The sequence below is a fragment of the Megalops cyprinoides genome, chromosome 10 (genome assembly GCF_013368585.1).
Source record: "Megalops cyprinoides isolate fMegCyp1 chromosome 10, fMegCyp1.pri, whole genome shotgun sequence".
Lineage (NCBI taxonomy): Eukaryota > Metazoa > Chordata > Actinopteri > Elopiformes > Megalopidae > Megalops > Megalops cyprinoides.
Window position 1 is genome coordinate 29,591,819 of NC_050592.1, and position 17,450 is coordinate 29,609,268.

Consider the following 17,450-nt stretch of genomic DNA (forward strand, 5'->3'; position numbering starts at 1 on the left):
GTACAGAAGGAATGCCTGACTACTTGGAGTGTATTGCCAGATGAGATAATTGAAAAGATGTTAGCGTGTTCATTATGTTCATGTGGACAAAATATGAAAATCTATGTTTTAAAATTGGGGCGGGGCGGGGGGGGGGGGGGTTTCCTCTATTGGTACATCTGATAAAACACATTTCACTTTCATTAAAAAATGTAATCCACACAACAATGCAAAAAAGCCACTTTGCAACAAATGTTGATAAACCTGGATTTTAAAAATATTTTAGTGTGTAAAATATTCACAATGCAATGTTGAAATAATGAACTATATTAAATCAGTGAGTTATGCAACATATTCACAGATGCAAAATGCTGTCACTAAACTGAGTTTCAATTATGTAAATCAGCTAATTGATTTTATTGATGAATCATCACACTCCCATGATCAGGAAGGTGTCTGTGACAACACACACACATGCGCACACACACGTACACACACACACACACACACACACACACACACACACACACACACAAAATCATTCTCAATCATTACAGGATAATCAGTCATCAAGTATAAACCCATGGGGTAGCATTCATAGCTCTTGCATCCACATTCACTGCTTTAGCAAATTTATTTCTGATGAAATAAAATGGTTGAAACAAATTAATTTATTCTAAATTAAGTACAAGCATTAAATGAAAAAATAAACACACAATATAATAAAAAACAAAATGAAAATTGACATTTTACATTCCATTTTTTTTCAGTTAAAAAGATCTGTTAAAACCACTGCTGAAATCTCAGAGTAGCACAAAGAGATGTACTGTGGACACAGAAAAACTGTACGTTACAGGGGAGCAACGCCATTGGTTGTCAGCGATAAAGATTATAGAGGTAAGTACTGACTGTTAAACTGCCAAGCTAAGAATGCCAAACAGGCACTGCACACTACACGAAACAGATTAAAACGAACTGGTTGAAATCGGTGGATTACCAACCCATATGGCACAGCAAGGTAACAAGTCTTGTTTTGCCTTTCTGCCACAAAGGCATTCACAAAAAACCTGACCTATTTGCAGGCGCCGGTGCAACATCAACAGTTAGGTAAAAAAGCGTAATAAACCAGGATCCCCAAGCTTTCTTTGTCTTTTTGACAAATGACTGCATTCATTTTGCACTTTATTTAATGTTTGATTATCAGCGCTATAAACCGAATTGAGGGGGAATAATTCATTTTGGCATTAGTTCTTGAATATACTAATAACTCGGTTTTTTAAATGATATAGCAACAGCTCCCTGCTGATTGGCCAACAGTATGTATAATACTAGAATAAGTCATAATGTTGCACAGCCAAGTCAAGTATAATACACATGGTTGCACATACCTTCCATGTTTGGGTTTTGCCAATATGGTGCATTATTTTCCTGTCTGTGTGATGTAGGCCCACTTGTAGACTTGTAAGCCGACCTAAGCCAGCTTTAAGAGCTACAGTCACACAACTCATAGATCAAATATATTATCTTCATTAATCTTATACTGATTATCAAACACTGTAAATTTTAATGCACACTAGTAAAACATGATATCAATCATTGACAGCTGGTTCAGTTAATAATTATAATTCAGTATTATATCAATGTTCATGATGTTTCTTTTCAATAAGAAATTATATAGACAAATAAATAAATCAGAAGGTTTGAAAATATTTCATTTATTTAAAGCAGGTCATTGCTAATTAGAGCTTTGGTTAGCAGATCTATGTAATTTATCCATTAATGGCTGCATCCTGATCGATAATAATAATTATTCACTTCTGAATCATTGACTTATATCCCTTGATCATTTCCTATATAATGTTATGATTTTTCCAACCTCAGTCTGCAAAAGCTTGAGTCTCAGCCAGTTTTTTATATACAGGTTTTTCAATCAGCAGCTCACTTGCTACTCTGCTCCATGCTATTCTGATTCACATAAGCAGCTCACTCAAGTGATTCAGAGCTGATCTCTCCAAAAGACAGAAACCGGCCATCCATGCTGAATGCAAACTTTTATCATTTTAATGAAATCAGCGAGTGAAACTGAACAATTGATTTCCCATGATACCGCTGAGCGTGCGAACAGCATCGGGAGCGGGGCTGGCAGAACAGCGTTTTGTGGGTAGCTTTTTACATTTATTACTAAGAACGGGATAAGTCAGTCACTGTACGAATGAAGCCAGCTCCCAGGGGCCATTGGAAAACTGAAGGAAGGTGGTAAAAGTAACATTTTTGAGAATCACTCATCAGTAATTTCACTGTCTGCCAGCGGCTATTTCAACGTTCTCATAGCTTTGAAAGGAAAACGTCCCTTCAAAACTGGTGTTTGGAAATTGTGTAGTTACCAGCCACCATTACTGTAGGGGGTCTCGTTCCACTAAAACTTCAGTTGTACGCATCGGAGAAAGGCCTGAAAGGTGTTTGTCGAGTTAAAAGCCGTCAACACTGTCTGTAAACAAGTACATTCAAGTAGTGTGTGGACTGGGCTGCCTTTTAATAATGCACTGCCAGGGTAACTTACTGCAGAGTACTGTAGTAGGAGAGGTGAAGGCACAGAGCACACATGCACTGGGCACTTTCTGCACTTAAAAGATCAAAGATCAGCTTGCCAACCCACAGTCCTAACACCAGCCATTTAGTGGACAAATGTGATTCTGATCCAGGATCAGTTACTAATGGCAGAAGGTGCCTACACCAGTACTGCACTCACTATTTACAGACATTTGTCTTCCGTGTGAGTGGAGGAGCATGGGGGAGTGTGGGGACAAATGCCAAACAAGGCGAGCTACTCCCACATCTAATGAATTTCAGGATTTCACCCAACTGATCAGATGATTTGCCTCAAGGTGGAAAATAAGATCATTTTTAATTTTTTTTCTCCCCCCAACAGAGATTATATTTGCTCTGTTGTCTCTACTTGAAAGTGCTCATTTCTGTCATAGCTCAGGGACAAAGAAAACAAAACCATCAAAACCTAATTATAATGTGTGTGGATAAGCACTTGTGCAGAACAACCAGGCTGATATCGCGAAAGCTTTGACCGCTTTGCCACCGGCAAAATTTAAGCCTTTTTAGCCTGTGCGGCAAAATGGGTGAGCTGAGATAAGTTCCAGGAAGTGTTGGCTGTGCTTTGTCATGTGCCTCCCCTTTCTAAAGCTCGATGGGAGAGAGAATGTCCTTTGAAGCCTGCCGCGGACATCAAACAGCCGGAACGGAGACCCCGCGTAGCTCAGTAAGACTCAGCGAGTGCAAAACAAAAAAAAAGGCAGTCAAAATGACACTGACCTCGGTTTAAAAGAAAAACAAAAAAAGCTCAACAACATTTCAAGTCTAAACTTGTAAGTCCAGTCTCTTCAAAGCTGATGTGGTAGGGATGTTTTTTTGTTTCTTGGAAAGGCGGGGGGACGGTCTGACAGATAGGGTGACAGGATGTCGTCAGCGTGGGATTGGCCTGACCCTCTGCCAAGTTCAGGAAGGAGTGAGTCCGGGGCTCGTCATCTCTGTAGTTGGGCTTGCTAGACATTCACTGGACTTGAGACTAGCCAAGGACTTGTAGCTGGCCACTGATGTCAGGGACCCACAGAGGCCTCTTAAAGAAGGGGTGTCCTCTTTCCCTGCCAGAGAAACAGCACATGGGTTAATGAGGACCGCACTTCATTGACAGTTTCTCAGAAAGTGAAGAAACCTGCTGCATACTCCTAGGTTATATCTGTCACATGTCATGTATAACCTAGCACAGTTGAAATGAAAGTCAGTAAGTGTGTATGATGCCGAGGACACAGATACAACTGCATTATGAGAAGCAACCATGATTAAATATACAGCTGGTGTAGATAGAGTGAGATGATACTTGACTTGAGATGCAAACTTGAAAAAACAAACCATCTGCTGTTGAAAAGGTGGAGTATTTATAATTCAAATACCAGCTATCTGACTATATCAGAGGCACAGAAGAACAGAGAACATGTCATCCTGTGGTGTTGTGTCCAGACCATTGCGGCCCTCATATGAGCTATTGAACATTTAGGACACTTCCACACTTCTGTTTTTAGGCATTTTCATGTGTCATAAGAACAAGCACTCACCCAAACATTAAATGATATTCAAACTATATTTCTCCAGGAAATCTAATACTGTAGCTGAGAAGTGGACCATGGGAGATTTTGTATCTTGTACTTTGTCAAATTGTCTGTCGATATATCTGTTTAAATGTGTACGTTCAGGAGTGTCATGAAGGTGTCAACAATATGGAGCAGCAACCCCATAAAAAAGTATGAAATCCCTTATGCAACCAAAGGTATTTACATGTTTTGCTGAAACAAAAAATGTGATTTACCTAAATTATAACAATATGTCCCATGAATAATTATGTCAGACAGTCATTTCTTTGTCTGTGTTGTTAAGCTGATGTCAGTAAGAGAAGCACCATTTGCCACTGCTTTCTTGTAGTGCACCTCGGGTGAGTCCAGGTAGTTTGTCAAAGAATTGCAAAAGCCTTGATTCCTATGTAGTTCCAATTTTCTGCTGAGGTTGAATTTATCTTTCAAATTCTCTTCTTTTAGAAGCAGGGTGGAGGGGTGCCTTATAATCAGGACCACCTCATATGCAGGCCAAAGTGGTGCAAGGATGCAATCAGGACTGAAGAGGAGGGGCGTGGCTCCCTCACTCTCACAGCAGGCTCCTGTGAGGATGATCAGCCAGGCTGATTGACAGGTGAAGCTCTCCCCCGCAGGACTGGTGTTCTGCCGCTTAGTGAGGGGGTGACATCACCATCTCTGACTCACTGCTCTCCGCGAGCTGACTGGGGGTGGGGGGGGGGGACCTCCCTACCTTCGCTGTGCCAGCGGGGGCGCTCTGCTTTGCCCTCCAGCTCCTGTGATTGCGCCGGGTCCAGGGACGTCTGGGACAGGTTGATGTCCGCCGAGAGCTGGTCCAAACTGTGGAAGCTCTTCCTGTCGCCATGAAAAGAGAGAGGAGGTAAGAGCACAATCCAGTTGGGGGGAGGGGGGGGTTACAGATTGATCAGGGAGGTGATCCCCACCACTGGAGGTCGGGCACTGGAGGGCGACCTGATAAATGTCACTCCAGTCATTCAACATTACGTCACCCTGGGGCCTGCAATGGGTTCCTCAGGGTGGGTGGGGGACAGACTTCCAGTGCATCGCCTGTCAGGGGAAAGCACATCTACACTGGATCAGAGGGCTGCCAATGGAAAACACAGCCAGCCGGCTGTACCACTGGGCAGACAGCTCTATGTCATATCCTTTCAGCTTCTTCCTGCAAAAGATCCACAGAGGCCAGGGCCTTTGTACATGAAGCTTAAGTGTGGCACAAAAAAATGAACACAAAAATGGCACAACAAAAGATTTTGACAGTGTTTATAAAAGGCAAAATAAAAAAATCTAATAGCACGGACAAAAAATAACAGAGAAAAAAGGCCCACTCTCCTTATCACGAGTTTCCCCTCATTCTGGTACTCTGCGAGTGTGATTTGCATAAGAGCCTATTAGCGGCTCCATCTGTCAGTGGCGCCGGAGCCTCCGTCTCGCAGTGCTCTGCGTTTTAAGCCCAGGGTTTATTTGCCTTCACCCTCTGTTGACCCGCTTGGCAGAAGCGGGAAGGAGGAGAAAGCGAAAGCTTCTTGGTGCGCGGCGGCCGCAAACATGAGGGAAAAGCAGTTTAATTCGATTTGAAAACGTCAATAGGCCTCTATCTGCGTGAGCAGAAACAGTCACCCCTAATCACCCAAAGACTGCTTTTTCGGCAGTGCGACCGTGCGGCCCCACAATGGATTATTTCACATGGCTTATTTCACAAAGACATCACTACCAACACAGAAGGACAAATTATTTTGCTTGTGTAGTCAACAGGGGTGTATACTGTTCTGCAAGTCTTGTTCCGGCACCCCTCTGTGCTTTCCAATATTAGTGGCTGTTTACAGCTATGCCTGCTCCTGTTCTTACCTTGGAAGGTGTTTATACTACAGAGTAAGAACCTTTAGCTCCTGGGTTGAAAGTACAGGTATCCCGCCCGGAACATGAGCTCAGAGCCACTGCGTGGTGTTTTTCTTTAAGCACGTCGATGTCGCTCTCTTGACACTTGTCTGATGCCCTGGCAGCAATTCATTCATTTTTTCCTGAGCTACAGGAGAGCGTTTGATGTTTGGCAATATGTTGCGCTATGCAGAATAAAAGTTATTATTGCTGTTGGCCAAAGGCCCGGGTTTCTGCTTGCTATGCCGGTCATGATAGTAACAACGGAGTGGAGATGCTCAAGACACATACTCCTCCCATTGGCCTGTGCGTCTCCTGTACAGCAGCGTATCCAGGGCAACGGCGTTGGCGTCGAGAGCACCGGGAGAAGGCCACTGATTGGTGAGGTGGGCGGTTAACTCCTGCCTGGATCTCAGGTCATGGTTCTTCAGCACCGTCCTGGGGACAGGGGACACGGGGACAGGGAAAGGTTTGGACCACGGAGCCACTCTACCGATTCGTAGATAAACGGCTTCTTTCATAAACACAGGACTTAAGTATTGAATAGATTCCACCCCCATACAATTTATCCCAGGTAACTCCCCACCCCCCAAGTCATCCCATACTCTGATTCAAGAACCAATACTGCAGACTTGTACTATCCACTGTTTCACAGGAAAGTTCAGTGTGCAGTCAATCCTCATGAAGATGTCTTTTTTGTCGAAAGGCTTGCCTATACTGTGGGATTGTGAAAAATGTAGTGCATTGCTGGAATGGTAGTCATTTCCCTCAATATACCACAGCCATGACTACTGCAGAAAGAGTGGCCAGGGTAAGGGTTACAGGTGCACTTTATCTTTTTGCAGAAGTGACAAAAATAACTCATGGACTTCCTTGTGTTTCAAAGTTCAATTATATTTCACATCAAGTTTTTAAAATGCACATTGTTGAATGTCTAACAATTCAAGACAATCAAAAATGACTGCTTGATGAAGGCCTGATTTTGTGTCTGCTAGGGAAATCAGCCAAGCTTGTCGTTAAAGGATATCAGCCAGAAAACAGGACTCCTCTAATTGCAGCCATTTTGCATGACTTGTGCAAATTTTCTCTCTGGAAAATCAACAGCAGGGTCATCCACTTTTTAAAATCAGGATCTGGCTTTCATTTCTCATAACTTCCACGTCAACAGTGCTATGTGAGAAAGGACAGAGAGGATAACTCAGGAATACTGCCAAATCCACACAAGATCTGCGTACACACCCTTTCGCCCATCTCCTGTACACTGGGGGAAAACTGGGACTCTGGGACAAACTCACTTTGCACTCCTCACACCTCTGTCCCACGAGGCAGATCTGACACAGCTCTGTCAGGGCCATTTCCTGCACTAAATGATTCAATGACAGGTCTGACTCCACTAAGGGATTCAGTGGCGGCTCTGACGCTGCTTCAGTTTCCAAGGACACCTCCGAATCCATTACAGCGTTCAATGGCAGGTTTGAGTCACTTCAAGATTCAATGATAGCTCTGACTTCATTACATGATCCACTGACAGCTCTGACTCCATTACATGATTCACTGACAGCTCTTACTCCACTAAGGGATTCAATGACATCACTGAAAACTTGAGTACATCAGGCCTAACTCCAGCTCCATTTGAGTATCCAATGACAGGTCTTAGTCTTTAAAAGATTCAATGACAATGACAGCTTTGACTCCACTGTTGGATTCAGTGATGGATGACTGTAACTCCACAAATGTATTCAATAAGAGATAGCTCATAGCTAAACAGATAGCTTTGTATGACAGAACTGAGTGACAGCTCTGACACCACTAAACGATTCCATGACAGAAGTATTCAGGCATCACTGAAGTATTCAATGACAGAAATCTCTGACCCCATCAAAGTATTTAATGACTGACATCTCTGACTCTATTACAGTATTTACTAACTGACATACACACCTAAGGATGCAGGACAGGCTAACAACACAACGTTGACTTGAAGCAAAGGCGAGACCTCACACATTTTGTCAATCCTTACAGAGCTGGCTGAGATGAGGCTCCTAAGTGTTTAGCGTGCTCTCAACATAAGGAGGGCGAAATGCAAATGGCATTGACATTAACATCATTATTGCACTGCACTGAACACAATTCACAATTTCAAGGCAGCCATCTGCCTAAAGTGTTCTCATTAGTGAATCTAATGTGCTGGAGCTGAACAACGGACTACCTGCTTCGCTCACGTTAAACAGAATGAGCTGTTCTCAAGGAGTATAGAAGACATGACAGAACTCAGTTACCAGCATCTGACAAATGGAACAAATGTGGGTAGGTCCATTCAATTTCTTTATGATGATCAAACAAGGGAAAGACTAAATACTGCTCAAGTAACAGCACTCTCAATGTCTCTTCTATGATAGTACAGAGAAGAAACACACGTTCACCATTTTCCCCACAGCTGGTATTTGACGCAGTCACTGTGTGCTCACACGCTGGGACACATTGCCGGGCTTCAATGATTTAACCGGTTTGATCCTTGTGTAAACACGGAGAGAGCCGCACAGAGCAAAGCACAGACAATTCCTCATCCATTTCACAGTGAGCACAAAAACAGCACACACAAACAAAAAGAAAAAAAATGCCATTCAGAAACTGACTTACACAACCGTGGACATGAAAGAACTGGACATTCACCTTGTGTGTTTTTTTTCCCCTCACACCCTCAGGTTAAGGCACATTTACAAAGCAGAAAACAGCAACATATGCCACTTTAGGAGATGGGAGAGCTGTCTTTGCACTCCCATGGGGGGAGTGGTCATTTGTGAGCATAATTTTTTTTTCTGCAGTGGCAGCACTTTGTGGGTTTTGACTGTGTGGATAATGGCAAGCGCTTGGCAGACCCTGATAAGGTCCCCGCTTTGGTCTAGAGTCATGTGACCATTCTTACCATACTTCTTTCCCCCTGCTGCCAAGGAATTCTACTTTCAAAATGTCTGAGCCTCTGTCTGATCTTTAATGCATGGCATCCTGAATTTCCCTTTCAAGCCAGTACACAGTGCTGCCCCTCAAACGCAGACAGACATTCGGCACGTCGGTATCGACTCTGACAATCTCCAATCTTTAAAGCTATCATGCTCTTTCAACAGAAGATAAGCTATTAACAAAAGATAAACTATTAGAAGATAAACTATTACCCAAAAAAAAACACAGCACAGACAGGACAAAGACCCAGAGCAGCCAATCAGAGCTCTCTGTGAATGGGAATTTTGCTTTTGCAGTCCCTTGCCGTGATTCAAATGTCAAGCAGCATCCTTTCTCTGCGGCTGCCCAGAAATTGGCTCTGCAGCTCCTCATTTTCATCATTCCTCCTCCCGTATGGGTAATTATCCTCCGCAGGCATTCTCAAAGGCCACCCATCGCTCCCCGTTGTGTCCTGAGAGCAGCCGATGCATAATGACTGCCACGGTAGACCCCATGCCTGGACGCAATTGTAAATAAAACACGGCGGCAAGCTGTCTGAGGACGCCGATTTTCTTTCCACCCGTATGAAATTGAGGGAGCAACCTTTGGTCGCTGCCTTTTGAAAATATCAAGTTGAATAACGAGTGACGGGTGGGCTGTAGGCACAACAGAAGTATATTGGACAGATCAGATCTAGAGATGATTGATGCCGGTTCAGTTTAGGGCGCACTGTAAGCGTGAACCCTTTGCTGAGGGTTTGGATGACATGACCTGTAGGGTTTGGTGATCTGTGGCTTTGGGTAGCAGGCACTCACAGCTGATCCTGCAGCTCCAGCACAATGTACTCCAGCTGCTCCTTCTCCAGTTTGTGGCTGAGGTCTGTCTCTGACAGTCGCTGCAGGAGCACCTTGTTCTGGGAGACTGACTCGGCAAGCTGGGCCTCCCGCAGACGCACCAGCTCCTCCAGGTAACCCTAGAACACACACACATACAGAGTTGGAAACACACACACACAGGCATACACATACACCAGCAAGGGCTTCACCTGACCCAGGGAAACCTTAAAAAAGCACAACATCAGCATGGGCCTCTTTCACCTGCACCATTTATACTGGCAACATGCCAAAACAGACACACAAACATTGCAGGGAATATATATACAGACTACATGCCAAGTTACCCAACACAGTAAAAGCTACACAACTCTGACAGTTTTAGGAGGAGATGGGTGCAAATACTCTCCATACATTCAATTTAACATTAGACTTTGAGACAGCTACAGTACCCTTGACCGTAAAACACTGTATATGATAAATTCACATATGAATGTTCTGACTGTTAACTAAAACTCAGTGCAGGACTGTTCAGTGAGAGAAAAACAAACAGATGGATATGGAACAACATTGTAAACTGTTTGTCAGCCGTGGTTAGAGCTGAACCCACCAAGCAAACACAAACCTGTTATGATTATCAGATTTTTCTTAGTGTTTAAAATGCTGTTGCTTATAAAACTAAAACCGAAACCGGTATTTGCACTGGTGGATCACATGATCCTGTCCTGGGATTCCAGCATAGCTTTGGTTTGCGTACCAACAAACTCAAAGGTGTGCGAAATCCTAATTTGGCCAAAACAGCACATCCACTTGCGCAGGCGGCATAGCTTGTTTATGTGCAGGCAGAGGCCGCTGCTCTGATGAGCACTGGCATTCATGCTGGCATTTAGAGCCCAGATCATACCCAATTACAGCTGTGAGACACAGCATTTTCAGTACATAACATCAGGGTAAAAATACACACCCTGGAAGTACACTTACAATGCGTGTGAAATATCAGAGACGTCTATTACCAGCAGTGTGCATTCAAATAATTCAAAGACTCAAACCAGTACAATAGGTGAAATTTAAAGTAATTAGTGAGTAAAACTATTGTTCCATCAAAGAACATTTATATAAAACACCAACCTGCGATGATTCATTCACTGTCGTCTATTGTTTTTACCTTTCCAGAGATTTTTATTGTGTTAGTGAGGTTATTCAGAACCTTCTGCAAAGAGCCCGTCAAAAAAGTATATAACTTCACAGCACCTGGCACACAGAAAGGTAGAGTTTAAAGCTCAATTTAAAGTTTGTTTCCGAGGCAGTTCCTTCCCATCCTTTTACTGGTTAGTCTCAAAAGACTCAGCACAGAGGCCAAGTGGCACACAGCTCCTGACAGAGAAGAAACACTTTCATGGATTTTAACGACCCAGAATTGAGCACCCCATCTTTTAACAAGGCGCACTGAAGCAAGCTGGAAATGCAAGGGATTGTGCTTGGAAAAAATATGGTATCCTGCATTTTGAACTTCGATGACTCTAACTCCCTGCTCAAGTCTGAAAGGCAATGGAGGGAAACTCTCGGACGGGCTTCTATCTGTTTAGGCCAGAGCCTCTTGTCACTGTGACAGCAGGCTGAGAGGCTGCCAGGCAATGGCTGCCAGCCACTCGCTGCAGCCCGGCTGTGAGACCCACAGAGGCTGTGCACGGCCGCATCGCTCCGCTCCGACATATTAATCCGGTCCTTTCCTGCCATTACGCCAACACTGGCGAGGTAAAATGGATTAGGCTGACGTTAAAAGGAGGGCAAATTAAAGAGGTCAGGATGCAGTGCGGTCACCTGTGACTCTGTGGGCCGTTAAAACGGTCCGATGACCGTCCTCCGGTGGGTAGGGGGAGGGGGGGGGGGGGTTCAGGAGGGGGTCAAGTTCGAATCCCACTCTCCTGGTGTCACCCAATTTACGGCAGACGAAGAGGGTAAATATTACATCCTGCTACATCTGTGAGTGGGGCCAATATGTGTGCTATGACAACAGTCACTAAAATGAAGGCTGAAATCAGACCTGGAGAGAACTGGAGTGCAGAGAGCACACAGGCATGCAGACTCAAGACAACTCCTCCTGGCAATGCCGTTCACCTGTCATACATGAATTGACATAATCATCACCATTACTTTCATTCTATTACAATGACTACTTTCTCTCTTAAAATAATTTCCTGGGCTCTCAAGTGGCTTAGTCAGTAAGGCTGAATCCAGGCTGAGACCTACAGCCTGGGTTTGAAGCCAGACATGTCCAAACATGTCTGCATTAAGGAGCAAAAGCATTAAATAAAGAAATAAATCCCTTTCATGAGTCAAGGTTATGGCTGGCAGTGTTTGATTAGTGTGGACAAGCATGCCAAATTCCGCTCCCCCATGTCCTGTTCTTCTTCCTATCTCTGCCCTTAATTTCTTAATTAGCCAGAAAAGATTTAGTCACTTTGACATTTATAACAGTTCTGCAATGATGAATCACAGATAAAGACTGTAAATGCTCTGTATTTAACTGTGGTTTGGTTTTTGGTGAATGCAGTGGAGTAAGTTTCAGTGTCAAGTCAAATTAATTGGTTAAATACTGTAAATCCGTTGCTCTTAATAATAAAAATAACAACAACAGATTACATATATAGTGCCTTTCAATGTTCTTAAAGTACTTTACAGTGAATGGGGGACTTCCCTTAACCTCTGCAAATGTGTAGCACAAACCTGGGTGATGCACCGACGGCCAGACTGAAAGAGCCCGATTTGGAATTTAGCCAAGATGCTGAGGCACCCCCTGTTGTCCATCTTTTGGATGAGAAATGTGACCTGATGTCTGGTTAGCATTCTGGCACCAAATGGCTGCTCTGTATCACCCAGACAATGTACCAACTGAGTGACATTGGTTGGAGAACAGGAAAATTGGATCCAGGAACCGAGTTTGACAAATGAGGTGCAGACTGCAGATGACAAACCCAGACTAGGATCTTACTTCTTGTTTGACAATAAGTGCAGGGTCTGTCACATTAAAAGTACCTTCTGCTCCAGAACCATCCTGTATTTCTGCTCTACCCTCTTGCACTTGTTGAACCAGCTGCTCTGGTCCATGAAGAGGGCGGGGCCAATGTTCTCCGGGGTGCTGCTCTCGCTGCCGCTGCTACCCAGAGTCCTCATCTCCTCCTCATCACTGCTGATGCTGTCCGAGCTAAGAGCCGGAGGGCCGGGAGGCACAACATGAAAGGGATTATGGGATCTCGGTGGTCTTAATCACACTCTGAAAAGCCCCTGGGCTGTTGTTTATTCGTTAGTGATTAACTGTAACCATTATTCATGGCACTGGCCTCTCTGCGTGTTCCTGCTTCCCGCATCCTTACCTCTGCGTGAACTTCAGGTAGGGGGTGTAGTCGATGACCGCGGGACAGCTGCCATCCAGCCCCTCCCCCTTTAGGCAGAAGCTGAAACGGCACAGAGAGGGGAAAGGGGAGGAGTCTCAGGAGCTACACAAGGGAGACGCTCCGATCCCGATGGAAACGTCACCAGTGCCTGACAGGAGCCCTCAACTCTGTGCAGTCTAAGGAGCGGCAAACATTCCCGTCATGAGTGGGGTGCTGACTGGCACAGAGAGGGGCCTGGAATGCACTGAAAAGATGCCAGCAAAGTGGCAAAGCCTTGTAAATCAGTAGAGCACAGCTTTGAGTCATTCTACCAATCTCAGCTCCCTTTTAACCTCTCCAAACTACCACAGCTCCTGCATCAAATAGCCCGGTTAAAAAATTGAGATGTATCACTACATTGACACTTGAGGTTTGTTGTTTTCATGCTAAAATATCCATGCTTTTGAAATCAGGGAAGGTTTTTTTTTTTTTTTTTTAGGACAGTAGTCAAAATTTACACATCACCGAACCACTTCCTCTGAAGAGGCTGTTTCTCCATATTTTCATGGTTTTGACGTTCTCAGAGCCATGAAAGGTACTTCACACAGCCTGACAGCATAGTTCCACATTTAGACACGCTGTGTGTCAGAGTCCTTTCCAATGTTCAAGAACATTCACTGGCTCACAATGGAACTTGAATTACTTGCAAAAGAATTGTTGGACCACAAGGCTGAGTAAGTCAAAGCTTTGTGGTACAGATCTCAGCAACAGACCCGCACTTGTGAGGAAAAACAACAAAAGCATAAAAAATGAACTCCATGCGCTGCCTCTTTGATGTTACCCAGACTGCCGGCGCTCCGTCAGCAGGGCCAGTGACAAAGCCCATCAGTCACAGTCTGAGGTGGCCTGAGGTGACCCGAAAGCAACGGGCCGAATTCGCACCCGGCCGACACCACCCCGCCGGGCAACCCTGCTGTTGTCACCCAGTGTCAGCTTCTGGGGGGGGGGGGGGGGGGGGGGGAGCACCAATTATCTCAGCAGGGACACAGCTGTGCGGTGGTGAGCGGCACTCTGAAGGAGAGAAAGGTCACCGCGAGAGCAGCTCGGGCAGCCCCGGCGCGGCAGGCCGAATCCCCAGCTGCTACCCCGGCACACAGGGCCCCGTTTCCGCACCACCGCTGCACCACTACACCATACAGCAGAGGAAGGGCCGGCCCCAGACGTGGCGAGCCAAAGGCACCTCTGGTTTATTCTGTCTGAACCCTCAGCTACATAACTGAATCTTGCATTAAGGTATGTGGTTCAGACCTACACTGTATTTTACTATTTATAGACAGCAAGGAAATCTAAAGGATTGGGGATCAGGAATGTCAACTCTTATTATCATTGTCCTCAGCAATAATAATAACAATATTAACTTGGAAAAATAATAATGCTTATTATTAGTATCAGCACTCACAAATTTGACAGACACTATTTTGCAGAGCAACTTGAAAGGCTAATATGGTGCATTCAATATAGATATGGAATATAGCACAGAAACATAGCCGTAATTACACATTCAGTGATCTGCAGTCTGCACATAGGCCCTTGATGGGATAATGTTCCCCTGTCTGTGTGATCTTCCCGCATTTCTGCAACAGAAAGTGCCACAGGGAGAAACCTTACACTCAAGATCTGGGAAACATGGAATTGTGATTACTAATATGTAACCTGCAGCAGGGCATGTCTACACCAGAATAAGGGCCCCCAGGTGGCCGAGTGTTTGCTGAGTCCTACAGCTCAGACCCAGGTTTTGTTCTGACCTGTGTCATTTTCCAACAATGGCCAGGAGTCCACAGTGGCGGAACACGATTAGCTTCATTACGCCACGGGAGAATGGATATCATCGGCCAGGGTCTCTGTCCCACTGTTCATTGGCTCATCAGTGGCTATCCAACAGTCGGCTCCACTGTCGTGTACTCGGGGACTTGTGTGAAAAATATCTCTCGACTGCATACAAATGTATTGCCAGCTTGCATTTGTCGCGGTTCAAAGCTCTTGTGCAGGTGATGTGGAGAGTATGGAGAGACGAGCTCAATGTAGCACAAGTGGTGATTCCAAATGGGTTATAAAGTGGGAAAAGAATAAAGAAAATATTAAAAATCAGTAACTCTAGACATACTTCTCCACATTGAAAAGACAGCAGACCATGTCTACACATGAAGCAGAGAGAGTGAGACTTACCTGAAGTCAATGGCATTGAGGCCAATGAGCATGTCTGCCAAAAGCCCCGCCTCCTCCCCCAGTACGATCGCTCCATCCTCGTAGAACCGCCTGTCCCCAACAAAACAAGTCAGACTGGGGACTCTGAAAGCCATCGTTACTGAGACTACAAGGGAACCTGAGTTTATTCAAGGTGAGGTATGCAAAAACGCTTAGGAGTTTTGTACACGTTTTAAAACTTATGAATTTGAACAATGGGTATTCAGACAGAACACACAATGAAGTACTGATGACCTAAGTCTAATGTTCTTTCCTTGGTTTCAATGGCTGAAATATGTTGAGTTACTCACATTAACATCCTTACCCCTTGCATTAAAAAGACATTTGTGGACATAAAATCTCCTTGGAGCACACTTTTCTAACTCTCATTTAATAAAAAGACTAGCTGTGAGAACTGAGAGCGTCGGTGGAAGATCTTAAATTAACCATGCAAAAATGAATGAAATAAATTGGATGCTTTGGGCGTGACATTGTTACTGCATAAATGAGAATTTCCCCCTTTGAACAGCTAAGAGTGAACCTCATCCAACACAAAGATGCAACAAAAAAGAACATTCACACAACAGGGACATGAAACAACCCTGTAACACTGCTGAAAGTGCTGAAAACGATCTCCTCAGAGAGATGCACAACATTCAAGAAAAAAAAAAACGAAAAACAAAAGAAAGCCATGTGACCTGGTTGTTTTGAAGTCCCGCAGCGCGGCTGAGATGTACTCAGACAGACGCTTCTCCATCAGAGCAACCCTGATCCATGCCCGACCCTGACGGGGAGAGAGAAGCATTGCTGAACATTTCTGAAGGGAACAAAATAGCAGCCGCTGTGTCCCAAAGACAGATGACACACTTAAAATCTGACGGCCGAGCGCTGGTTTAATAGAAGGATGACGTCTCTGTCTCTTATTAAGGAATGGTTGGATCTGTGGAATAAACCATCAGAGAACCTTCTAGGTTCATCAGGGTCACTGACTGGCTTATATTTTGTTAATGGCAGCTTCCCTGGATGTCCAATGTAAAAATCAGGAGACAAGTACATTATTTTCACAGATCTGTAACACTTCTTGCTTATTTATGAGGACATGAAACAAAAATATGGAACATGTAGTTCCATAATAACATGTATTATGGGGTTAACCTTCTCCTCTATCATACATATATTAGTGTGACTTTAAATACATATATCTGACTTAGCTATTCATGGAAACTAATTTGACTCTACATCAGTGCATGAAAAGCATGTATTATGCCGGATCAAATGCTGTTTGTATTGTTAAAATTTAATTGACTGTCATTAATTGCAATACATAATTTCCCTCCTCCCCCTTCCCTCCCCCTTCCCTTTCCCAAGGAGCGGTGAGCAATTTACACCAATTAATATTAATAGTGAACATGCCTTCCTGGGCAAAACGAGAAAGTTGTGATTAAACGAGAGGCCGCCAACTGCATTGTAATGTGGACTATTAGACACTGTCAACATCACTTGCGCCGTGATCACATTTCCATCACATTAGCGTACGCCCTGCGGTACACCAGGCACAGAGGAATAGACTGTTATGGCTATGAATATGCTGATTTGTCTCATCACTCCCCCCTATTACGCCTGAAGCAGATAAGGGCCTCCATTGTCCATTGTTCTCTGCTCTCCAGCTCCACCAGACGGGCTCCCAGAGCCACTCTTAGCCATATTGACATTTTCATTACTGCCCGAGAGCACGGCGCTTTTGTGTCCCCTCATCAACGGCCCCTTTCTTCTTGCACACTCATAGCATTATAGGAGAGAGGGTCTTTCGGAGAGGAGCAAATCAAGTCATCAGGGCTCATTCAGGGGCGCCTGTGTCCATGCCCGTCATGGGGGTTTTTCAGCGAGCCACGCCCCTCTGAGGTCATTTCTCTTCGGGCGGGGACCATCTCCACTGCTCGGTCAGCGTCTGCTCCTCAGCAGAAGCACCTGTCCGGTTGCGCATCCGGTGAGCGCAGGGTGCACTTTTATGCAGATGGGTTGTTCTGCCCGCCCAACTCAGGCAGCGC

At 44.7% G+C, this 17,450-nt stretch overlaps 1 protein-coding gene across 2 annotated transcripts in view; it reads right to left on the reverse strand.

Moving 5' to 3' along the window:
- Window positions 1–839: 839 nt before the first annotated feature.
- Window positions 840–17,450, reverse strand: part of rundc3b (RUN domain containing 3b) — a 35,530-nt gene continuing 18,919 nt past the window's right edge. Inside the window, exons 4-11 of one of the 2 annotated variants that reach the window (XM_036539390.1) lie at window positions 16,101–16,186; window positions 15,385–15,474; window positions 13,159–13,239; window positions 12,821–12,989; window positions 9,767–9,924; window positions 6,303–6,449; window positions 4,849–4,970; window positions 840–3,632 (exon numbers count right to left, since the gene is read on the reverse strand). In XM_036539390.1, coding sequence (XP_036395283.1) covers window positions 3,487–3,632; window positions 4,849–4,970; window positions 6,303–6,449; window positions 9,767–9,924; window positions 12,821–12,989; window positions 13,159–13,239; window positions 15,385–15,474; window positions 16,101–16,186 — 999 coding nt within the window. In that variant the 3' untranslated portion in view covers window positions 840–3,486. The remainder of the gene's footprint in view (window positions 3,633–4,848; window positions 4,971–6,302; window positions 6,450–9,766; window positions 9,925–12,820; window positions 12,990–13,158; window positions 13,240–15,384; window positions 15,475–16,100; window positions 16,187–17,450) is intronic. The other variant, XM_036539391.1, reaches the window with a different exon arrangement.